This window comes from Ooceraea biroi, chromosome 5 (genome assembly GCF_003672135.1).
Source record: "Ooceraea biroi isolate clonal line C1 chromosome 5, Obir_v5.4, whole genome shotgun sequence".
NCBI lineage: Eukaryota > Metazoa > Arthropoda > Insecta > Hymenoptera > Formicidae > Ooceraea > Ooceraea biroi.
The window spans coordinates 17,008,308-17,033,601 of record NC_039510.1 but is presented as its reverse complement, the minus strand read 5'-3'; the positions used below and the strand labels follow the sequence as shown (position 1 = coordinate 17,033,601).

Below are 25,294 nucleotides of genomic sequence, written 5' to 3'. Positions count from 1 at the left end.
TTTTTTTTTACCCATTTGCCTAAGAATCACAAATATTTTCGACTTGGAAACGAGAAAAATGAGAAGAGCAGCGAATCTCGAACGATCGTAACGTTAGAAATCATTTCTAGGCATGGAGCGGACGAGATGGCTCTGTCGGGAGCGATCCCGAGCATCGTCAAGCTCCTGTCCGATCCCTCGGAGAAGGTCCGGGAGACTTCGTTGAACACCCTGGCGGACATCTACCGACATGTCGGCGAGAGATTGCGCGTCGATCTGCAAAGAAAGCACAATGTGCCGCAACCCAAGTGAGTGAAATGGCCGAGGAGAAAGCGGTTCTCTCCCTGCGGCTTTCAATTCGCGGACAGAATTTTCTGGCATACCTTCTGACCATAATATGATCATCCGCGCGCATGCACGCGCATGAGGCATCTTCATTTTACTCGATATTAATGACTCGACGTTGAATCGACCTGATTAAGGTCCCCAGTTCAGCATTATGCAAACTTAACTCGCTCCTTCTGCTTGCAGAATGCTCCAATTAATAGAGAAGTTCGAACAACTAAAGGCCGCCGGCGATCTCCTACCCTTGGCGATGTCGTCCGACGGTGAGTAGACTGATTACGGAGCTTCTTGACGTCGCGGGACACCGCCGTTTAATTTTAAGCTCGAACAGCGGTGGAAGACGCGGATGCGGATTACGCTGTACACATATTACCTCCGGCCGTGTATTACCGGTGTATTGCCGTCCTTTTCATGCCGTTCGTAGTATCGTGCTGCCATCACGCAGCTATGAAGTCTATCACGTAGCCGGGGACCCGCCTTCGCGTGCAGGAAGACCTCGCATGCACCACGCACGCACGCACGCAGCTCTCGCCGCGTTACACGTATACATCATGAATATTTACCAAGGATCGCGTGTTTCTCGACGCGACAGGAATAACGCTTTCCTACGGTACACCGGCGTGACACCGCTGACTTTGATTTAATCGACACTCTTCGCTCTCGAGCGTATTTTGTTGTTCTCCTCAGTGAAAAGACGAGTTATGCAAAACACGATGGAAATAATTTTCTTTCCACGGAGTTTATCGTTTCATCATGTCAAAGTGACACTGCTTCGAACGGACAATACACAATGAGATCGCTAATTCGTCTTATCTGCCGTTGGGAGGGAACGTTACATAACGTTGCGTACACATAGCGATAATCGCTGTCGCCGCGGCGATAGGCACCGCATACAGTACATATCGGTGGTGTATTGTTTCAAGCGCCGCGCCTGTAATCCATACCAGAGCTGAGGCTGTTCCCTGCCTCGGAACGACCGGCCTTGTAACGAGTCGCGCGCGATCACCCGCGACTAGCCCCGGGTGTTCAAATTTCGGTCGTGAATATTACGTGTCGCGTCGGCAACCGTATACTCGGTACGCACCTTCGCTTTTCGGTTGATAGAACACGAACGCGCGCCGATCGACGCCAAGATAAAACATTTTTTTTCCAAATTAAATCTTAAATGAATTCCAGCTACGAAGTTCTCCTTGTCCTCGTGGTTTATCATGAGGATCCAGAATCGAAGACGCGCAGCTTCGAATCCGTTTCCTTCGCTACACCCTGTGCATACACATCGATCACGATTAGGTCATTCATGGGCTCGGCAGGAGAAGCCACGGCGCTTCGCTTGATTTCAGAGATATTAATAGAACTCAAAATAGCCGTGAAGCGCTAATAACGATCTTCCTCGAAGAGCCGTTCATCCCCTTCGCGGACGTTCGAACTTCCGGCCGTAATCAAATCCGAGTCCGATCTGAAGCGTTTATCAGAATGATACGTAATAGATTCCACGTGCTAATCTAATATCTATGAATATTTTTGTCCTCTGAAAACATGTGTTTGGCATAAACATTAAAAAACTCAAACGTTACGTATTGAACATTTATCAAATTTTGTAGTATTTACCATATTTTGTACAGGTCTCACAATTTAACGAAAAATATTGTATACTGTAAAGGTTCGAGTTACTGTCGCGGTGAGAATATTTCTGGTCACGTAGAGTTTAATCTCTTCAATCAAGCGTGTTATACATCGATATACATTACTCATTCATGCAGAAACGCGAACGACGGTTAATATACTCAATCCTTTGCATAAATTCAATTTTCTATTCTTTTTTTTACAATTTGTAGCGTGTATGCTTGACGCTCATGACGTAACCGCGAGCGACGCACACCGGTGAATAAATTTGCGTTCCGTGAATGCGAATGAGGCACCGCGCGACGAATTCCTTCGTAGCACACCGCGTAATGGAATTTCCATGGCGAATGCGTTGAGTAAATCCGTCATTGTCGCAAATACGGTATACCCTAGGAATTTACGTGGCGCGAAAAGGTCCAGGTTCGACGAGCGAGCAAAAATTCGCGCGAGCTTCGTTCGTTCTCGCTCTCTCTTATCCCGTGTGACCTGAGTGTGGCGGGATCGCGTTAGAAGTTCACGTCAGGGCACGATTACACCATGCGGTTTCTCCGGAACGCGCGACGTCTCCCCTATTTAGAATTGAAAAGTAAGAAGAGATCACGATACGAATGCAGATGCAGAATTCTAATCGTTAAACTCAATCTCGAGATGAGAACGATACCTCGAAGGTAAAGATGTCAGTTTGAAACACTTATTGCATGAAAGCCTGAAAGCGAATAATTTTTGTGTAATAGTTTATCGCATACGAAATAGAATAGAATAGACAAGAAATGAAAATTAATTAATCCAAATGATATTTTATCCTCGTTTTTTCAAGAAACATTTTATATTTCCAATTTTTATCTATTTATTATATAAGAGTGAGAGCATTCTATTTTCATTTTTTTATATTCAGCTCTTGTATCTTTTACTGCAACTGACTTGGATTATGGCACAGTCGTGCGTCATTCGACAGAAATTATACCGTCGCACGCCACGGTGAATTCGCATCGCCACCCGCACTCCGCTCCTAAACTCGCGCCTTATTACACGACCTTACCCCGAGGGCAGCGAGATGCATGCACACGTGCACGAGTGAAAGGCAGGGTGGTAACGCGCAGCGATTTATCTCCGCACGTTGCCCGGCTGCTGCCCTTTTCGTCGTAGCACCGCGGTCGCGCGTTCTTTGACCATTGCCCTGTTAACCTTTGCATCGACGATCAATGAAACGAGCTATGCGATTTTCAGAATACTAACTTTACTAAGAAAACGACATGCTTTAATAGCCAAAGTGACAACATACACTTATCTCTTATTCTTAAAAGAACAAAAAATCGTGTCATCAGGTACATCGCCTAACAATCTGCATTAATTTTTAATTTATCTTTATAATTTTTAAGTATTGTGAAAAACAGCGATTCGAAGCGTTCGATACGACACGTAATCGGAAATCGAGGCGTCCGTGGAGAACGCCTCTATGTTACGGTCCCCCCTCGTACAAGAGCAAAAAGGGACAAATTACTCTATAATGGTATAATAATTGTTTGCTTAACCCGTGACACGCACGGCGCGGCGTCGCGCTCGATAAGCGTGTTTATGCGCGATTATACGTAATGTGTATGCACTATTATGTAACGGCGAAGCGCATTATCGCTCCCCGTCTTCTCGATGTGTCGGGCTGCCGTGTGGGCGATTCTTCTCGGCGATGTATCCCTGCTGACGCTCACATTTTCCGATGCCGATGATCTCATAGCGTGTGACGCCACTGAGAAGATCCGTTGTTGATCGTCGCTTGGTAGCAAGTCATTATTTTCCTGCAAAAATTCTTTGAAACCTTGACAGAATAAAACTTTGGAAAATCGTTTAATATCTCCCTCGAGTAACGAAATGCATCGAAAGCAAAAAAGCGCTGAAAATTTCATCAGATTCTTCAGGTTGAAATATGATCCTTCTCTTTTTCGTGTACGTGTGTCTTGAGATTGCAGACAGTTTGTGGGTGCGCGTTGATCCTAATCAGCGACGAATTAAATTATATCAACTCGCTTTCACCGAGGACACCGGCGCGATTCTCGAGGAAAGCGCGAGAGCGGCACGTTGGAAATCGCGCATTTTCTAGTCCTTTCCCTATTCTTCCGTAATACTACATTTCGTAACACGCATTTGTACTGAATTGTTTAAAGGAGTGAGTGTCGCAAGAGTACAATGTATTTTAAATTATAAATGATTCTTTGATAACGGATTGTACAATATTCCATTTCTCACGTCACGTAAATTTCAGAGCCTCGAGGGAAATAGTAGATGGAATTGGCTATCGCGGGCTACCTTTTATCGCGCGAAGCGCGTTGCGAGATTCACGTTTCCGGGCAGATTTACGCTCCGTGGATCGACTTGCTGACGTTTGGCAACGTTTATCGTAAGACCGTGAAATTATACCGTGGAAATCTGCACAGCACAACGGATTCAGGCTGTTCATAGACACTTCCGGTATTTTACATCGCGCCAAGTGGCTGTCGACTATTCAGCGTCGCTTGACCCTAAATCGTATCAATCGAGATCTGACAGATCCTCTTGATTCTAGATTCTGGAACATCGCGGAGTGTTGTGAAATATTAATCATGCGAGAAATTACAGAATTCCCATAAGCTATTGTTTCCAGTGTTTACAACATTCTCTTCCAAGAGATTGAGAGTTTAATTTCAGTTAAATGTTATTTAAACTCGAGAAACTTGTTTCAAGTGTATGAATTCAGTAATTAAATCTCAAGTAATAATTAAGTAAGCGACACGTGATGCACTTTCGAGATGCAGCGAGATACGTGTGAGTTATATTGGAGAACATTTCGCGCGAGGACGCAATTTTGTCGGTCGTTACAACTGAACATTGTAGCCGCATGTGCTTGATCCGGCCGCGGCAAGTTGCGTATCACGCACTTAATTATGCCTTAATGCATCACGTTACGCGTTAATTAAGGGTTCGCGCGCTATTCCACCGGCTATAATTTATTACCCACTTCCAGCGGAAACGCATCAGTCGCGCCGTTGCTTGACTCGGATCGATCCCGTCGAATCCCGTGGAATCGATGAATCAATAAATCAAATTCTACCTGAAATTAACTCCTGAACGTCAGATTGATTTCTTTACTTTATTATCTCCGTCTCTTGCGATCTGCGTGATGCGTTTGATTGCAAATTTTTTTCAAAGGAAAAGCCGACGTAATCACGTCGGATCCACTGTCGATGTTCGGCGGGGATCTTGCGAAACGTCTCATGCACGCTCACTTGGCGTATTTTCGGTCCGAAGCACGCGAGTGCCTTAACTTGACGACAGATTTACGAGGGCGGTGTTTCGACACGGTGCACGATCCTTTCTTGCTTATTACCGACATAATCGATCCTTATTTTGCGATATACATTAATCTTCTCTTCTTTTCTCCCTCTTTGCGCTTTTGACCGCGTGGCCATACCGCCGCGGTTTTAAAACTGGCGCAAATTGAATCGGACCGCATCAATCACCCACTTGTTTCCATCGCATCAGACAATTTGTCGAGCCTTTCGAAAGCGGCGGCGGTGTTCTTTCAAAATATACACAATCGCAGCAAAAATTTTAACAAACGCGACAGTAGAAAGTAATATCGTCAAATCTAAAAGGACTTGCTTACTATAACAAAAAGACAGCTGCATAAGTGTGTGTGTGTTTGTTCGATACATATTTTATATATTATGAATTTATAATACTTGGCTGTGTGCCATACGTAGTAACACTATCATTTCTAATTGAATATAATCCCACACACAAAAAGTATTAGTTATTATTAGTTATGTTATCAATATCGGAAATTTTATAACTTGTAATTAATTTATAACTGATAAATACATTGCATAACGCATAACACATAAATACATCGAGAAACAGATTTTAAAAAGTTGCCAACTCCCTCGCGGGATTCGAAGCTGTACGAACTACGCTGAATGTGATCATCGGCGTTCCGGGGCCACACGAGAATCGGCGAATGACATTTTCGGGTCTTCGAGTCGGCTGCATATAAATCGATTAGTCAGACGCTCGGTCCCGAGATCGCTCGGCGCCTTTTGTGCTCGCGAAACTCGGTCGATCTCATCCCGAATGCTTGATCCCCCCCAATGGGAAAGCATCCCCCCGGATGCGGTTCGCATGTTTGCGCGTGAATGCAAGAGGCAGAAAGCTTGACGCGCGCGCGTCTCTCGACCGATTGCGAGACACGCTCGACTTTCAGTTGCCGCCGACGAGATCGGTGTTAGCGTTAATTAGGCGCCGGCAATTAGTCCGTAATTATCGACGGGACAATTCGGCTCTCGCATTTTTCCGCCGATTGAGACTCGGGCTTACCGCTTTCGCGAGATATCGAGATGCAATCGCGGTTCCTCGAAAAAGAAACGCAACGACGTGGAGAGACCTTAATTACAATTTCAGAGCGACCGAGTTTTTATTTAGCGAGTTCTTTAATTACGAGCGAAGGTTTACATAACCACACGTCTCCGACGTGCGCATGGACACGAGAACAAAAATGTCCGATAAATAATAAACAGGTTGGACGATCGGTTTTTCATCTCCGAAAAGTAATGTACACAAGGTGTCGCAAAAAATTTATATGAACTGCCAGAGAGAAACATTTACGGGTAGGGAGGTATCCGAATCATTGGAAACGAAGTTTACGAAGCTGCATTTTCACGAAGCGTGCATTGTCCCCCTATCCTCTCTCCCACGGGATGACACACTTCACGATAGTATCGCCGGCATTGATTTTCCGGAATAGATGGTAGCGACAGGATCAGCTTCTCGTTCGTCCCTACGGCCTTTGGCCTGGCCCCTTCCAACGGGGCACCGACGATAGGGGAAGGTCCGTGTGGGACCTCCCCCTCCTTCACTCGGCTGCTTTACTCACGTTCCGCGCGCGCACAAGCGCTTTATACTCTCGGCAGCCCGCTCGAGAGTAAACGAGTCGGTGTTTAGCGGCGCGCGAGCGCTGTCGTGTAGCGCAGGTAGCCTCGTGTGCTATCACGCGATCGAGTGATAGATAGAACTAGTACTCGCAGTTTCCTCTAATTTCCATAGCATGCGCTCGAGGATCCGTGAGTCCTTGATCGTGAACCTTGAGACTTGAGACGGGATGTGAACGGTGTGATCTTCATTCTTCCCGTTTGTTTTCGTCACAAAACAAAGTGTATTCCGAGATAACCAAGTGCCCATCGTGATAACGTGCATTGAAACTAGCGTCGTATCGCAGTTCTCGCATCACAAGCAGCTAGCGACTTCGACGTCAGACTTCCGCGCGAGTGTTTTGCGAAATCAGCGAGGTCACGTTTACCCCACGCGCGTTTCGCTGGTGATAAGTGCAGTTGCACGAAGTGCGTTATCGCGGCCGCGTCGATACCTGCCGCGCGACGATTGTAACGATTCGAGTATGTATGTACGTGCGGCACAACATAGTTTTATCGAAGTTCTCGCGACAAGGCAAGGTTGCTCGCGATGAAACAAACGGCGAGCGCGTCGTAGTTGCGTGCTTCGCAGTTCGCGGCCTGCACGGAACATGCGCCCGTGGCTATGCGAATAGATAGGTAGATGGGAAGTACCGTGCACTTGCGTGGTATGAGGATGCAAGCGAGAATCACGTCCAGTAGTGGAATTCTGAGTATCCGTGTTTTTTTTACCACGCGCGAATCTACATGGATTAAAACCATAAATGAATAAGAGATGAGTCCTCGTTTCTTTGGCAGTTTCCAGAGGAATTTTCGAGTCGAGGATCTAAATTGTGCTTCGAGAACTCGCGTTCTCCATCTCTTCGTGCGAAGTTGAGCGCGGCTTCTCTCAGACGTCCGGAAGTAGGAAGCCGCAACTTTGTCGTCACACGTCGTTCCCGAGTATTCCTCGCGGTATTGTTTTCGGACTCTCAGGCTCGAGATGAACAGCCGCGATTGTTTGCATGCTGCGTATCTATATTTCGATCCTGTGTGCCGCGTGTGATCGTGTTGGGTCTCCTTTCAGAGGAACGAGAAATGCGCGATGTGTATACGTGTGTGTATGTATGTGTGTGCGTGTCTATGAGGAAACTGCAGGATTCTAAGTACATATATCGAGTGTGGTGCAAAAAAGCCCTCGGTCGGAATTATTAATGCACTTTCTCGAGAGCGTGCGATGAACTAGATGATTCGCCGCCGCTCGAGCATCGAGCGCTTACATATAAGAGGGGGAGAGGAGGAAGCAAATGCAAAACTCGCGTTTCTGCCTTACGCAGCTATGCAGAACGACCTTAATTACGTAATACAATCGAGTAGCGAGTCAGTCCGCGTTCCTCCTCCGTCGCTTCTTCACAGAAAATGTGATTTCACCTCGGATTCCATGGTTTGCATGGCCGGCTAGAGGCGAGCGGGGAATATCGCGTTTTGAAATAATAGCCAAGTGTGCCCGCCGGCATTTCTCTCCATTAATTATTCCGTTTAGCTCGGATCGCAACGAGAAGACGATCTCGTGCGACGGCAATGCCGACGTCGACTGTTAACACGCCACGATGACGTTACGCAAAGCGAGAGGAACAGGATCCCGCGTTCTCGTTCGACATTACCGCCTGTTTACTTTGACGGAAACGAGAGAGAGAAGAAGAGAGACACGTAATTCTGTCATTACGGAACCAGTTTTTTTTCTTTTCGGGCGGTGCGACAAAATTGTTCGCAAATTGCGCGAACGCACATGTTCGCCGAGGAAACGAGGCGTGAAACGAAGACCTAAGATCATCGACGACGCTTCGCTTCCGTCCCGAATAAAGCGGTCGATCGAGAAATCTCTTGAGGGTCTCGCGTCGTAATTAGCGTCGAAATCACTCGTTAATAAGCCGCCGATGTGGGTTTAACCGGCAGGCGACTCGTCCGGTTTTTGTGCGATTTAATACACGGCTGCGGTCTTTGCGGTCGCAAAGACCGACGCTAATCCACACCGGCGATAAATGCCCGCGTCGGTGCCGCACGTGTGCGGTAAATGGATCGCGCATAGTTGGAGGCCGATCGCTCATTCGTGACGCAACTGATTCCGGGAAACGAGATCAATTCCTTCTTCTTCCCTTTTCTTTTTTTTTTGTAAATCCGCGCGGTCCGTCTATTATTAATGGTTATCTTTTGAGACATTTCAGTCTGCGGTCTGAGAAGACTAATGTGATGTAGATTATCCTGCTTGGATATAATTTCTTTCTCTTTATTTTGTGACTTGCGGCATGGATATTTGGTGTTTTTGGAAGATGCATAATGGGACGTTGTCGCGTTGTTTTTCGCCACCAGTGTAAATTAAACTACATTCTCGATATAGTGATTCAATGGAGACATTTTGAAATTCAAAATGGTGCAAATTTCGAAGCAATTTTCGAAAAAACTGTGATTTAAAAGCAATAATTTCAGATTTGTTGATTCCCATTAAAGAGTCCGATAAAATCGTTTGTTTCCACTTCGATACGTTCGAGACTCGACTGTCCGCATGATGTATCTGCGCTTTCAAAGCTTCGACATGCACGACAGTTAAGAGGGAGAGAGAGAATGTGAACGGTGGTCGGAGAACTTGAATGAACCGCTCAAGAAGCTGACGCGCGCGCGCGCGTTGCGCGAGACGATGTTATCTGTAACGTGAGAAAATAGGGTTTCTCATTAACCGGTCTCTCGTTACGCGTGCAACGCAGACGCATGCGAATTGTACGTTCATTGTTACCGGAGTACGCTGAACCGGTATCGAGGAGGGAGGGGGATATTAATAAATAGGTCGCGATCGCCAACCAATAGCTGCGAAACCGCGTTCGTATCGCGTCTTGATTCCAGGCGAGGCATTATCATCGGCGATACGCGTATACGATTAACGGTTTGTTTTTATTATGCGGTTTATCGATCGCCGCGAGCAACGTCGAGCACGCGAACTTGCGTTTTTTTTGTTATTGCGCTTGGCTGTTATCGCGGTAGTATTAACGGATAGTTCTCCCAGTCGCGTAAGAAATTCTTATCATTCTCTGTTTTCCGCAAACGATTATTAACAACACGCGATTGATCTTCCAGGAAACGTACGGTTTCGGTCGAATATGACGAGTGTTCCCAAGGACCTATGTCGAAAAATGTAGGGCGAGTTTCCCTACTCTACTCGCCGAGTTAATTATGACGAACGAAATGAATCGTAACGGCGCATCTATTAGTTGCTAAAACGAAATTATCGCGTACGCGATAATCGCGTTACAACGTTTAAGTATAGTAATATAATAGAAAGATCGAAACTCGTTAGCATCTCAAGCTAACGCGTATGACGCTCAAGTGGCACGACAAACTTTCGATGTTGGAAACCAGTCTTGCAGGAGAAGAAGCAATCTTTGGCTTTAGTAACCACAAACGCGCCGACGCGGCTTGGATATTACGAGAGAGTCTTTTAAATGCGGGGACGTGTGCATGCGTAGCGCAATGCGTATTATTTCAAAGAACACTCGAGAGATAGATAATAAGATGCTTGCGAGAGAGAGAGACTAGAGTAAACACTAGGAACTTTTATGCTGGTCATTTTGAAATCTGACAACGAAAGGTAGAGAAAGATGGAGAGAATTCTACCTCTAATTGTCGTCTCCTGTCGTTCACTACAAACTGCCAGCTTACGTCATGATAATTCCTGTCATTTTTCCTTCGACGACTTATTGAAACGACTACATTCAAAATTGGATATGATTCGCTGGAATTTTGTTTCGTTCTTTTCGCGAAAAATTACAAAAATTTTAATTAAAATTTGTGAGATATATTGTATCAATATTAGGTGAATGATTCAGTGAAGATACCATTTTCGAAATGCGAAATTCAAATTAGCATTTTCCTTGCCTGGCAATAAAGCGATGAATGCAATTTCGCGAAACGGAGAATCAGGAAAAGAAAACGGACAACGATGACTCGTTCATAGCGGTAAATCAATAAAGATGTTTACAGGAACTCACGTTAAAATATAGCAATTCGTCTCGACAGTTGGCGAAGAGAAGAAAAACGATGGGAGAGGATGTTACTTTCGCCGCTCGCGTTTGCGAGTTTCCCCATCGCGTTCTTCTAGAACTTTACACTTTCATCAGTAATGCTTGTTAACTCGAGGAGTTTTTAATGTAATTCGAAGAAGATTTGCAAACTCGAATCGTATCTATTAATATACAACGAGTTTCGAATAACTCTGGTTACGTAAACGGATTCTCGATTGCATCCTTGAAACGGTATTGTTGTTGCTCTCAGGAATTTGATCGAGACGATGATGATCCTAGCGAAACCGCATGATTATTTCGTGATCCGCGAACGAATTTGTCGTCGCAGCTCGCGCGCTGAAGCGTAATCGCACGTGTTTACGCGTGGATCCGCAACGATGAACGATACCGACGTATTAATTCCGACGGAACATCGCTGTCCGCGTCGGGGATTACGCAAGTATCCCAGTATCGACAAGAAATTGTGGGATGCGAGCAGCAGGTGGATACTGCAGTGGGATAACATAGTGAAGCATCCGGGTGCGCGGGCCAGGGGATGTCACTGCGACATACACAAACCGCCTTGGCTCTATCCGGATTTAGGTACTTAGTACGTTAGGCGAGATTTCGCCGCGTGAAAGGGCCCGTCTATTTATTACATGATAAATGTAAACTTATATAAAAATTGGATAATTTTAGATTTAATATCTCTCCCTCTTTTTTTACAGTTTTATTAATTCTGTTTTCTGTATCATGATTATTTGTTTTCTTATTTGTTTCAGTGGGCAAAGACAACGACGAACCCGACAGAGCGGTAAGTGCAGAGTTCGAAGGTGCACAAACAACTTTGTTGCAGGTGGACTATAAATAGAAATGATGTTTTGATGTGGAAAATTTACGTTGCAGATCAAGTCGGCTCCCGTCAAGAGACTTAACATGCCGCCGAAGAGGGGTCAGTTTGGACCCGCCAAGATACCAACTTCTGCCTTAGGTATGCCGAAAATATTGACAAATTACTTCATACTTGTACGCATTTCTCACATTTAACTTTTTATTATGATTTACATTTTATGAGCATGATACACTGCAAGACTAGTAACAGCAAGTTTTCCGAAAACCCGTTTAGTTGTAATCATTAATGCAAACAGGTAGCAATATACGTTAAATGTTGAGTGTAATAGTTTTTAAGTTGTCAGATTTATAGATTTATCCGTTTTATATAAATATATTCATATCTAGCTAGAACATTAATCAGTATGTATACAGGGTGTCCCAGACCTAACGTAACACCGGTTAATGGTAGATACCTGAGGTGATTCTGAGACGAATTATCCTCTTGCAAAATGTCGAGGGTGGCGTAGTTTCGGCGACTATAATGGATTGAAGATGTCCTATCCATGTAGAGAATTTTCCCGCGTTCAGTGACGGTGGGTCGAAGGGGTCCCGCGCATCGCGCACACTTCAATTTGATCTTAATTTTTCGCGGCTGTTCAAATTGAAGTGTGCGCGATGCGCGGGACCCCTTCGACCCACCGTCACTGAACGCGGGAAAATTCTCTACATGGATAGGACATCTTCAATCCATTATAGTCGCCGAAACTACGCCACCCTCGACATTTTGCAAGAGGATAATTCGTCTCAGAATCACCTCAGGTATCTACCATTAACCGGTGTTACGTTAGGTCTGGGACACCCTGTATATATAAAATGTCAATTTATTATTTTCTTTATTTATTGAGATGATTATACACAGCTATATTTGTTTGTGTCGTCAGAGAGCTTTTGATATTCTATGAGACAGTTGTCTCTTGTGCCTGAGATCCGTGTCTATCTCGCTATCGCTGTTTCACCTGCGAAATTTATGTGAATGTCGTGACTCAGTGTTGACTAATGTCACAGAAGCACAAGACTCTCTCTCCCTTCTTAAACAGCGCACATATGAGAAACGCGCCACAACACTTACTTACTGCTTAGTTTTAACCGCGCCGCGCGCCTTCACCTTTGCATCGTTAACGATACGATACGTCAAACAAACTCGCCAACAAAAGGTCAATGTGCGCGGCTACGTTGACGTTTCGATGACGAGGATACGCTAACCGTTAGCTTGCATGACAGCTCCTTCTGGTACTTCATCCTCCTCCATGGTCCCAAGGGCAGCAACCGTCAAAAGAACCCTGTCGTTAAGAACAACATCAGGTACATCAAAATTTCACTATTGGCGATTACTATTCTAAGATATATTTCTCGAGAACCACAGGATTTTCTGAGAAAATGATTCGATATATAATATCGATATATAATACCACTCGAATAAATTCTATTATGAAACAAAATTAATCTTTATAAATTATATTAAAAAATTGTTCTTTTTCTGATTAGAATAATATGATATCTAAACAAGTTGCCCTACGCATTGTCTTGTATCAGCCATACGCTTCTCATCTGACTCGACATGTAACCATTGCGCACATAATGTTCATTTCAATTTACAGTTATTATTTGCAATCATCATTTTCATTAATTTGTAATGTATACTGCATCATTCGGTGTAATGCTTGAGCGTTGCTTCTACAGCAATATGTAGGATATAATATTTAAGTCACCTGTAGGCTAATGTCATAATCATTGACGGTTTTTAAATACGTGATGCATGAGAAGTACGATGAAAGATAACGATGTTATACTTTGGCACATATATTTTCACTCTGGAGCAAATATAAAATGCAACTTATCGCTGTCCGTGTCCAGCGCAAGCCGGAGCCGTCGACGAAGAATGCTTCATCGCTTCGTTCGAAGATGTGCCTACCGTCAATCTATTTTCGGCGAAGGATTTGGAGGAACAGATGAAGATTATCAAAGATACGGTGGGCGATGATAAGAAGGACTGGAAGCAGAGAATGGACAGTGTACGTGTCGCGAGTGAGCAAAGCCTTCCCGCAGAATCTAAGATAATATTCTCTATTCTTGTGTATCTTCTCGTTTTTACAGATGAAGAAATTGAGGGGCATTGTACTTGCAGGCGGCACGAATTACGAAAATTTTCACGAGTGCCTAAAGAACGTACAGCGACCGTTCGAACAGGCCTGCACCGACCTCAGGTCTCAGGTGGTCAGAGAAGCGTGTATAACTCTAGCCTTTCTGAGTCAAAGCCTGAAAACCAAATTTGCCAGTTTTGGCGAGGCGGTGCTGCTCACGTTAATGAACCTCATACAGAACAGTGCCAAGGTAAGTTCACGGAATACCAGGCCTCTTGTTACATGCGTCACTCGGATCCGATTATTATCCTAATCGTCGTATCGGCTCGAGTTATGCGTACCTTTCCCTATGTACGTATTCCTTTTATTCCGGTTACGTATGTCTGTCTGCGTGCGTTTCGTAGAATTTTACAAGTCGCGCACGTTCGTTAGCGTCCACGTAATCTCTGCAAAAGGCAAGGATTTAATTACCAGTCGTTTTTTTTCATGGTAACTAGGTCGTGGCATCGGCCGGCGCGGTGGCAGTTCGGTTTATCCTTCAAAATACCCATTGCAGTCGTTATGTGCCTATAATTATGTCGTGCGTAAGCAACAAGAGCAAAGACATACGCAGGGCGTCCTGGGAATATCTGACCCTAATACTGCAGACTTGGCCTACGCAGATACTGCAGAAGCACGTAACAGTATTGCCGGATGCGCTCAAGAAGGGTATTGCGGATTCTGATTCAGAAGCGCGAGCCTTCGCCAGGAAGTGAGTGGCTCTCGACAGGCTAGATCATTGCCAACGATCATACGCTGCTGCTGTTTATAGGATATCGAATCTAATAAAGTCATTAATTTTATCGCTTTTTATAGATCATACTGGGCATTTAAAAATCACTTTCCAGAGCAGGCTGAAATACTACTTAATAACCTGGATGCGACATACAAACGCTCCTTGATGTCTCTCAGTAATAGCGGCAGTAGTAACAGCCTGAATGTCGTGGCTAATGCAAGATCGTCGAGCGTTAGTCCACGTACAGCCAGACCCGTAATGAGCGCGGCAGGTGAGGTTCTTCCATTCCGTTTTTTCCATGCTATTTTATAGTGCTACTTAATATAAACCGCTCCAATTTCATTCAAGAGAGACCGCGTTGCATTTGAATTATATCGATGTGCCTTTACTCGTGTTGCGAGCCTAATATAAAGGACTTGTCACTCTGTTTTCATGCTGCTTTGCGACTCTTCTCCTTTGCATTAAACGTATGAAGGTAGTACGGAAAATTTGCATCAGACCACAGGCCAGCCACACGGCCCGCTCAGACGTACCCCGTCCTTGCCACGGTCTTATCGTCAGTCTGGTATCCCGATATTGCAAAGACCAACAGACAGTCACTGTAAATGTTCAACTATCATTCGATATTCAAGAACTGATTGTTCCACATTGTTACAAAGAAAGATTATTGTGCACAAATGGAGCTGTTGTCATTTTGTCTTGCATTAATCTTACTCTTTTTTTTTATATATTGCACCAACTAATAAAATGTCACGTGGAGCCAATAAATTAATTTGCGATTTATTTCCAGACCGTGGTACACCAGGAGGAGTTAGATCTACCAGTGCAATTGATCTGCAAGCCGCTCAAAGGGCGAAGGCGAGGCTAATGTACGCAAATATGAGTCGACAGAAAGCAGCAGCCCTTCGTGAGTAACGTTTCATCAAGTTGCCTTAACGTTAAATATCAAATAATTCTTAGTTGATGTGAACGCAATTGATGTTATATTATTTTCTGTTGCATCAGCTCGTCCTAGTAAGAGTCCGGATCCCAATGCAGTTGCCAGCCCAGAGAGAATCGCAAGGACGAGAACAAGAGTCTCGGGAGTTTCGCAATCTCAACGTAGGTTCTATAATAAAGCAGAACAAGAGACACGTGTTGTGACACTGGATCTTCAACTACTGATTTTTCTCTCAACAGCTAGCAGTAGATCGGGTTCCCCGTCGTCTAGATTAAGCTACGCCACGTACAATCGTGAAGGCGAATCACTAATTGGTAGACCGAGACGATTATCCGGGCACGGCATCGGCAGCACTAGCAACAGCCGCGAACCTAGTCCACAGAGATTCGGAATGGACAGGAGCTTTGTGAGCAAACTGAGGTACACGTGTTTGTATAATTATTAGTAACACCACTGTTACAAATTATAAATGCCAAGTAACTGTTTGTTAACGTGATTTATTTAAATGGACAGAGGGAGAAACGTGCACATGTCGCCGACGGACAGCACGAGGCCGCCAGTGATGGCGCAGAAAATGCTGCAAAAGTCACGCGAGGCAGAGTCCGCTCTGGCAGATGCTCTGACATTTGACAGTATTGAAAATTACAGCAGGATACCGGGCGGTAAGGGGGATCACAGCGATGACAGCGAGAACAGCAGCATATGTTCGGAACGGAGCATAGATGGTTTCAGACGGGCAAGTGATGTAAGTACATGTTCCATTATAAACCGGGAAATAAAATAGTGACGCGATTATTAGGTTTTTAATAGTGCAAATCTTTCGTTTTCTGACACTTTGATAGAGAAATTAAACGATATGTCACGTTCGCGCAGAAGTTACGTAATACTGTTATCGAAATTTAATTTTCTTACGTAAACTAACACACTAGCATATTTATGAAGAAGAAAATTTCGAATTAGGTACATCTTCATGCATATTACTTTATATATATACACACACACTATATACATATGTCACACCATATCATAGGTATATCATTCTGCAATAATATTAAATCTTACGCACGTCTTCGTACAATTAATGAGATCTACCGCTTTTTATAATTAATTCATTAATGCTTACATGATAGTTAAGTTTTATTTGAGTAGCATGCATATTAATTATGCAAATGTCAAAGATGTCGCTTCATAATATCATTTATGTTTTCGTAATTTAACAAGATATGAATTTTTCTTAAAGAATTCAATGGGTTTGTTTTTATTGATTCTTATAATTTTATATTTGTCAATCTTTTTATCGAATTAAGAAGACAAATATATGTGAAAACACAAGAAGCTTTTAGAACACTGTATGATGATGTAGCTAATGCATGTCTGGTTTTTACTTTCGGTTTTGTTGTGGCGCATTTGTTTGGTTTGGACTAACGCGACACGCCGTTCTGTTGTCCATATCTCTCCATCGTCCATCTACCCATTAGTCGTTCTCATGGAGTGGCTCTCAACCGAGACTATACCGTGATCTATGGGATCAATCTATCCCGAAGGTTTGTTAAATTCCTTCTTTTTATTTCTGCACATTGAAGTAAAAAACATGAGATGTAAAACTCGATAGAGATCTTTAATTCAATCAGTGCAGCAATTATATTTAAGAATATTATTCTGCAATTACGTTACATTACATTTCGTATCTCAGTATTTCAAAGTGAAGTGAGAATATGTTAAAGTGTGAACTTTGGTATTGAAACGAAAACCTGACAAGAGATACGCAATGATCCTTCGTTGTTTTACAGGACATCAAAGAGATTATTGAGAACTGTGCTCACAAGCATTGGGGAGATAGGAAAGAAGGTTTAGTAAGCTTGCAGCATTATTTGAGTAGTGGAAATACTCTTACAACGGCAGACTTGCGTAGAGTGACGGATATCTTTACGAAAATGTTTATGGATTCTCACACGAAGGTGTTTAGTCTATTCCTTGACACATTGAACGAATTGGTGATTACTCACAACGAAGATCTTGGCGATTGGCTTTATGTGTTATGTGCAAGACTGCTGAATAAATTGGGCACCGATCTGTTAGGATCTATACAAGCAAAGATCCACAAAACGCTCGACGTTGTGAGGTGAGAATTCACGTGTTTTGCAGTTGCATTACTATATGCAATATTATATTACATTCTAATTATTAGATTTTTATATATAATTATGCGCGTGGTTTGTCCACAGAGACAATTTCCCGGGCCAACAGCTTCTACCAGCCGTGATGAGGTATCTGACAGATCCAACACAAACACCAAATTCTCGCGTGAAAGTAGCAGCGTTGACTTTTATCACGCAAATCGCTGAAACGGCAGAACCGTCCGCGTTGGGCAGTTCTGCAGCGACAGCGCTCGCACGGCTACTCGACTGGTCGAATGACGTTAAAAGCCAAGACGTAAGAAAGCACGCGCAAAACGCTGTGATATCGCTTTACAATCTCAATCCGCCTCAAGTTACCATGATACTCTCCGATCTACCGAAATATTACCAAGTAAGCGTCGGATCAACCAGCTGACCTGTCTCTTTATCTCGTGCTGAGTCGCTGAGTCATGTTTCTCCCTCATCAGGAAACGGCCTGCCCCCTCGTGCAGAATCATCTGAGGAAATCGTCTGGTGCAAGTAATCCAGCGTCACCGGGCACGCCGCCGCCCAGAGCACAGAGTTCACCGGCTCGTACGAAACCGAAAAACGAAATTAAAACGGAGGTAAAGACCGAAATCGATGGTGGAGATGAAAACCTGGAGGAGGTGTACAAGTACGTGAAAGTTTATTCCTATTGCGTTGAGCATTGCGCGTCGAGTTTCCAGATGCGTTTGTAATTTTGGGACATCTTGATTTTCAAGTTCTTCCTGCAGATCTTTGCGACGCACAACCGCCGAGATCCAGAATTATGGCTTCGAACGTTTGGAGAGAGCAACTACCAGCAAAGATAGCGGAATCAGCAACATGGCCGACGTGGAGGAGAGAATAGAAGGCCTCGCGTTATCTAACTCGGTAAGCTGAGTAAGAAAACGACATCGACAGCAAAAATAGATTGCATAAACGACGCACTTGAGCGTAAAATAAACGTTTTTCTCTGTCTTTTTAGGGCCGATCTTCATCCGTTTCCTCACCAACGCAACGAGGACGATCCGTCAGCAACATAACGGTGAACGGATCCGATACGATTGCTGGCGATTTGATTCTACCTCAAGAAAATAACGGTTATAAAACGCATGGTAATTTTTAAGTAATTGGTCGCCGCTCAAATGAAAGATCGATCGGCTACCTTATAATACCTTATAAAGGGCGCCGAAAGATACTGGTGGTTCGCAGTCCGTTACATCTTGCATCATTATCCGTAGGATCATCACCCGATTCAACGAACAGACAACAAATGGTAGATGACGTGGTGAAAACTCTGCAATCTAAGGTGGCCCAAACCACGGAGAAAGTATCGGTGTTGCAAGAATTTCAGTCATACGTCCGCGAGGGCGACGCGTCGAACATTAAACGAAACTTCAAGTACGTCTCGACGCGCATGATTCTATTCTAGTATCTAGTCGCTCGATTTATCGATGGAATTGAACAATTTTCTCGGTGTTTCAGGAAAGTGCTGAAAGTTCTGTTAGATAGCTTATCAAATGATGGCAAGGTAATCCAAGTAGAAGTGCTTCAAACGTTGGTTGAGATGCTTAGGTGCTCTGAATTAGTAGAGTGTTTTTCATCGTACAATGAGCTACTGGTATTGAAGGTCATCTACGCCTACAAGTGCGACGAGCAAAAAGTCGATTCTTCCGGCGGTAGTGGCAGCAGATCACCGGTGAATACTGATTCCTCTTTGTGTGATGCAAACCCGACGCCAGCATACTTACGCCCATGGCATTTGCAACAGGTAAACTGGAACGCAGAGAAATGCGCGGCAACAATGGCTATGGTTTTAAAGCCGGAACAAATTATCCACTTGGTCTCCACTATAATCGCTACGGAATCGTATCCATTAAATATGGGCGCGATAAAAATGCTGCATAAAGTGGTGGAACATTGGGGTCGCGAGGCCATCGAACCACACCTTGCCAAAGTTATGCCGGGTCTTATCAAGGTAATAAGAATTGATTTTTCATTGAAAACAACAATCCCGTTCTTTTTATCACTTTATATTATATTATTTTTTACACTATGTGCTTTACGATTACGCTATTTGCATGTCGCGCAGGCCTATGACGATGCCGAGAGCGCGGTTCGCAAAAGCGCAGTCTTTTGCATGGTGGCAATCCACGTGGCGGTTGGCGAGGAGGTGCTGAAGCCACACTTGAGCTGTCTGTATTCCAGCAAACTGAAACTGCTGAACATTTATATACAGCGCGCTCATCAGCAGGCAAACAGTCAACCTGCGAGTCCGCGTAGCAATAACAAGAATTAACTAACATCCACTACTACGACTCTCAGAGTCGCGATACTCAAGAGATTCGCCCGCTTCGGCATGCGGCATGAGCGAATGCTCGTCAGCTTCCTCAGTAAGTCCGATCCGTGACGATGGTCCACGACGACGGTTTTAACAATATGACTTTGAAGGTTTTGATACGATAGAGACTGATAGAGATGATGTACGTATGCATACGGAATTTCGCGACGAGGTGCATGCGACTTCGAGACGACAGTGATGTCGCGCGTGGAATCGTCAAACGAGTTGCAACATTTATCGAGTTACTGTTTATTTGTAAGAAAATAAAAGCGAATGTTTTTTCAATTGAAAGAGAGTTTATGAAAATTAGTAACATGAGACTATCTTACATTTCCTGCTTCTAATGTGAACCGTATGAAAACTGAGAAAGCGCATTTCTTCAGGATTATCTTCAGGATAGAAATCGTAAAGTTTTGATGTGCACTATGAAGAAATTTTTAATTGTAAGATAGCAACGTAGAATTGCAGACAAATTCGTTATACTTCAAATGTTATTGTAAACGTTATTGTAAGAATCATATGCGTAAATCTAATTTAGCTGTAATTTGTTGTATCTGCATATTTTTATAGTTTTACAAGAAAACTTTTAATGTTCTGAAATTATCTCGTCAAATCATTTTACTATAACTATACTTTTTTATAAATCATAGTGTGATTGTGTAATATGTAATGCTATACGTTATATGATTGCCTATGATTAATATTATTAAAAATTTGCAGTATGCGCAGGTTAATTTAGTTTCTACAATTTTATGACTACTTACAATTTAAAAATTACAAATTCTATGCTGAAAATACCATATTTTGTTATAATACTGGAATATCAAAATTTGAATATTTAAACACTGTCAAAACTTTGCGATTAAATTCTCTGTGATATTAAAGAAGCGTGCTTTCATATTTGTAACGTAATTTATGATGTGTTTTCCGTTACTGTGCATGTTACATACCACGGGATTTGCGTCAGAAAATGATTTCAATTGGCAAATGTGTCTACAGGTTGTTCCATGCTGGAAAAAGACACTGCAAAATTATTTTTGTAACGTTATATAGCTGTTTACAAAATGGATGATTCTTTCATTCGCTGAGTCTTCTAATCAATTTTTATTTTCTTACTCCAACAGATGACGATTTATCTACATCTTGTTTTATAATGGAGAGTTATAGTATTCACAAAATGCAGTATTTTGATGTATATACACGTCTGCATCTCTACGAGCGCAATAGTGCCGAAATATTTTCTTTTACAGTATTGTAGCCCCTTCATCATCGTAAGAGACTCGTAAGACTCGGTAAAACGGACAATGGCAAAAACAACGTGACATCACTGTCTATGAATAACGAGTTCGATATCTCTCGTTAGTATGCAACCGAATATCGATCACACAGGCTACCAGCGAACGTTACGTTAAACACACACTGTATGCTCGTTACTTGCGAATATCGAGAGTAATCGGCGATCCGGCGATGGTGCACTAAGAGCAAAAGTGGGAAGGAAAGTGTGTAATTTATTTCGTTTGAAAATCTACGTGCTAGTCAGATTCCCAAGGATGCACAATGAAACGTAAAAGACACAAACGGCATAGTCTTTTGTCAAACCATGTTTATACACACAAATAATACAGATAATACAAAAGAGTGAGAGAGTGAGAGAGGAAGACAGCGCTGTAATGTAAAAGAATGAGAGTTGTATGACTGAGATTAGCGCGTGTTTGAGAAGCAAGCTAGATAAAGTAGTTGCGATTAGCGAAACGATCTGCTCGAGACTAACGTTAACACTTAAAACTATTCATCACGTTGCCAATAATCGAAGGAACGCTAAATCAAACGCTAACTTAACGAGTTTAGTAACACTTTGTGCCATTGTCGTTTCTGTTTACTCTGTATAAGAGAAAAAAATTATATATTATATATATTATATATGGATCATCCTTTGCCCTTTTCTTACTATATATTTAGTCGGGATAAGATAATAAAATAATTTTATTATAAATTCGACGAAAAGAGAGAAATTTTCTCAGAGAAGATCATTAAGATATTATGTAAGCTAATGAGGAAATCGTTTTGGGAATTCGTTATCCGGCGTAAGTATTGTCAATACACCTGAGTATAGTTGTAACTAATGGAACGTACACGAACGTATGTACACGTTGATCGGCAGACGCTTTGTTGTAACGCGAATCATCTCATGGTACCATGAATACAATAATTCGTTTCAGCGTGATGACGCAGTAATAATTTACGTCTCGAATACAATACGGCCAACTAGTGCCAAAAAAATGAAGCAAAAATGGTGTGCAAACGATTCGATGTGGAGGATTGAAGTAAAGAGGAAAAAAATATGACGGATTGCGTATTTCTTTTTACTTGGTGCCTTCGGCGTCGACGCGATGCGATTTGATCGAAGATTGTCTTTCATCGTCACATTTAGGAACAATATCGCATAGTGCAGTCATGATAAACGAGAAAGAGAGGAAAGGAAGAGGATACAGAATTTTAACTGTTGCCGACGTGTCGTATAAATGAAAAAAATCTTATTAATTATTCTAGCGTAGCGGATTTTAAATGGATTCGATATTTTTCCCATTCTGTGCGAGATGCCCCGAATAGAATATATTCGTTCTACGCGCCATCCATACACGCGTGTTAATCTGCGCTTCTATCATACTTGATTCGAAGGCTGAATTACTGTCAAAACAAATGTGGTTCACTAGCTTCCGAGGGAAGACACGACCGCGACGGATCTTCATCGAGGGGGATTTTCGTTGCGTGTTGAACTCGATCCAACTCCGCGCGGCGGTTTTAATTGATTGACGAATTGATTGCGCCCTTAAAATCTGCTGAAAGTCCGCAGGCCAGCCAATCTGTAGGTCATGTGTGGAATCAAAGGGCTCGATATCCGAGTCTGTATTTTGTGAATTTCATGGCGAGCACGATGTTATAGCATATATGCTACAAACGTATGTGTATATGGAGCTTGCCAAGTTTTACGCACTTGTCCCTCATTCGTATAGGACACTTTGATTCTGCCAGGATGCGCCAGCACATTGGTCGGTTTGAGATTCGCTAGCTTTCGACATGGTCTGATGTGTATCGCGTTTATGTACATATATACATATTATACGACACGCGAGATACATAGAACTTGATATACTGATAATTAAATAATACTTTGATATTAGGTAGCTCATCGTCACTGCCTGCAGCGTTGGTCGTGCTGAGGATAAACGTGGCTCTTGCAACACAGCCCGACTCTGCGTGGTGATCGTGTTTAATCGATTCGCTTGTTCTGTTAAGTTTTTGCGCGAGCGTTATCATCATTATATCACATTATTACTAATTGATTAATTATTGTATTACTATTATTATTATTACTATTGTACCGACCTGCTCGACTTGCGTTGTATCGTGTCGATGCGTGTGTGATATACGTAAGATACCACCTCTGTAACGTGCCGAGCGTTGCGAACGATCCACGGCAACACTTTCCATTTTCTCTTCCTCGTGCGAGTCTCGAATCTCGCGTGGATCGTTCGCGCGACGGAGAAGCTGTAGAACGTAAGGCTTCGTGTGCGTTATCGTTTCAATGATTGTTGACCCGTTATCCTCGATGCGCATAAAATGAAATCCTCTCGCCGAGATGAGCGTTTCATGCGAGTTCACCGCTACTGATTTTCGCACCCCAAGCGTATTCACGAGTCGCAGTATTTTGTTCGTCCGCTTTGCGTATAAATATCGAGGTGATATCGCTATGTTTATTATCTCGACGCGCGATTATTATTAACGGAACGTCGCGTGCACGATGATCGACCGAACGGCGGATCCGCACGATCCGCGGACACATTTGCAACTCGAATGGAAAATTCGGAAACGGAAAGATCGTCAAGTCCGTAAGCGAGAAAAGCGAAAGCGCGAGATCCTTTCTCTCAGCGGCTCAGCGAGGAAGAGCCTGACTGCTGTAACAATGGTGAATTTTCTTTCTGTTCAAGATGCAAGAGAATGTATTATGCTAATTATTGTGCGTTCTTATTGTCAAGGGAATTACACCTGGATTATATTATTATTATAAATCATGGACTGGATTCGTTTATTGTTAAAAGATCAAAATCCAAGTTTACTGTTTCTAATTTTCTTTTTGTTGCATTTCATTTGTCACGGCAATTGAGAATCTCTGGACTAAATAAAATTCCTCAAGAACTGCTCGCAACGGTAAATTACGCTGCAAATTACGTGCCTTGTGTGTTTTATCGAAATCAATTTTGTATAAAATAGTTTTACTTTTTATCAACTATCAAAAGCCTAGTTCCATGGTATTACGCTCTTTTGGTTTATATTTGATATCTTCGTTCTTTTCTAACCACCCATAAAGATTTCATCAAGACACTTATGCGAATGCGCATGCGCCGCTTTGAATTCGAAGAGTTTCTCGCGCAGTTTCCTCAGTCCGCGATGGTCGCGCGTGCTGTGATGCCTGTGATGCGTGCACAATGGTTCTTCTCGAGTCACGGCGACGTATATGTGAGTATTGTCATTATTCATCTCATTAATCGCCTTGGAACGTCGAAGCGTGAACGATATTTCAGTAATTGCAACGCAACGCGCATCGCGAGCGAGACGTAGTTGAGGCTCAGCTCGCAAAATTCATCAGTAATTCCGAGTTAACCGGCTAAATGCTTGGAAACGGACGCGACAACTTTTTATTAATTGATTTGTAGGTTCTGATCGATCGATCGGCGTATCATGTGACATAGTTAACCTCGACTATCATTGTTCTGGTTACGATTATCTTGCATAGCGGATGTTGGAGATCGCGCGCTCGTAGTCGCCATATTTCTATCGTAACATGTATGTACAAGGTGTGCCGAAAACATCGGGGGGAGAGAGACTTCCGATGATTTCGGATCGCCGATCGTATTATCGACTGCCCCAATCTCATCGTTTTCCGAGCGGTTTGCTTCTCTTTGATCCCGTGAAACCAAACCGCGCGTAACGAGCTTGACGGGGAGACGCGGCGGAAAGAAAAAGATTATAAAGAATAGTACTATATGAGGAGAGAAAGAGAGAGAGAATAACTCTATCGGGATTTTTCACGCCGATAAAACTTAAACAATTAAATGCGGAGATATTATTAATGTATTGTTATTGTAATTGCCAACTTGACACACAATAAAGATATTGCTATAAAACGTCGATCATTATTGCTGCCCGCA

The 25,294-nt window shown here is 43.1% G+C and overlaps 1 protein-coding gene across 8 annotated transcripts in view; it reads left to right on the top strand.

Moving 5' to 3' along the window:
• The window catches only part of LOC105284918 (CLIP-associating protein 1-A), a 33,780-nt gene extending 8,638 nt beyond the window's left edge, over positions 1 to 25,142 (top strand). Inside the window, exons 4-26 of one of the 8 annotated variants that reach the window (XM_011348763.3) lie at positions 111 to 287; positions 511 to 587; positions 11,695 to 11,726; positions 11,819 to 11,903; positions 13,661 to 13,818; positions 13,901 to 14,137; positions 14,385 to 14,638; positions 14,743 to 14,933; positions 15,138 to 15,263; positions 15,453 to 15,569; positions 15,668 to 15,763; positions 15,842 to 16,022; positions 16,116 to 16,347; positions 17,081 to 17,146; positions 17,393 to 17,724; positions 17,828 to 18,131; positions 18,208 to 18,395; positions 18,484 to 18,634; positions 18,729 to 18,858; positions 18,985 to 19,144; positions 19,229 to 19,442; positions 19,515 to 19,721; positions 19,836 to 25,142. In XM_011348763.3, the coding sequence (XP_011347065.1) occupies positions 111 to 287; positions 511 to 587; positions 11,695 to 11,726; positions 11,819 to 11,903; positions 13,661 to 13,818; positions 13,901 to 14,137; positions 14,385 to 14,638; positions 14,743 to 14,933; positions 15,138 to 15,263; positions 15,453 to 15,569; positions 15,668 to 15,763; positions 15,842 to 16,022; positions 16,116 to 16,347; positions 17,081 to 17,146; positions 17,393 to 17,724; positions 17,828 to 18,131; positions 18,208 to 18,395; positions 18,484 to 18,634; positions 18,729 to 18,858; positions 18,985 to 19,144; positions 19,229 to 19,442; positions 19,515 to 19,721; positions 19,836 to 20,042 (3,922 nt within the window). In that variant the 3' untranslated portion in view covers positions 20,043 to 25,142. Of the gene's footprint in view, positions 1 to 110; positions 288 to 510; positions 588 to 6,899; positions 11,516 to 11,694; positions 11,727 to 11,818; positions 11,904 to 13,660; positions 13,819 to 13,900; positions 14,138 to 14,384; positions 14,639 to 14,742; positions 14,934 to 15,137; positions 15,264 to 15,452; positions 15,570 to 15,667; positions 15,764 to 15,841; positions 16,023 to 16,115; positions 16,348 to 17,080; positions 17,147 to 17,392; positions 17,725 to 17,827; positions 18,132 to 18,207; positions 18,396 to 18,483; positions 18,635 to 18,728; positions 18,859 to 18,984; positions 19,145 to 19,228; positions 19,443 to 19,514; positions 19,722 to 19,835 lie in introns of those variants that run through there. The other 7 variants (XM_011348764.3, XM_020033427.2, XM_020033428.2 and 4 more) reach the window with 7 other exon arrangements.
• The last annotated feature ends 152 nt before the right edge of the window (positions 25,143 to 25,294 follow it).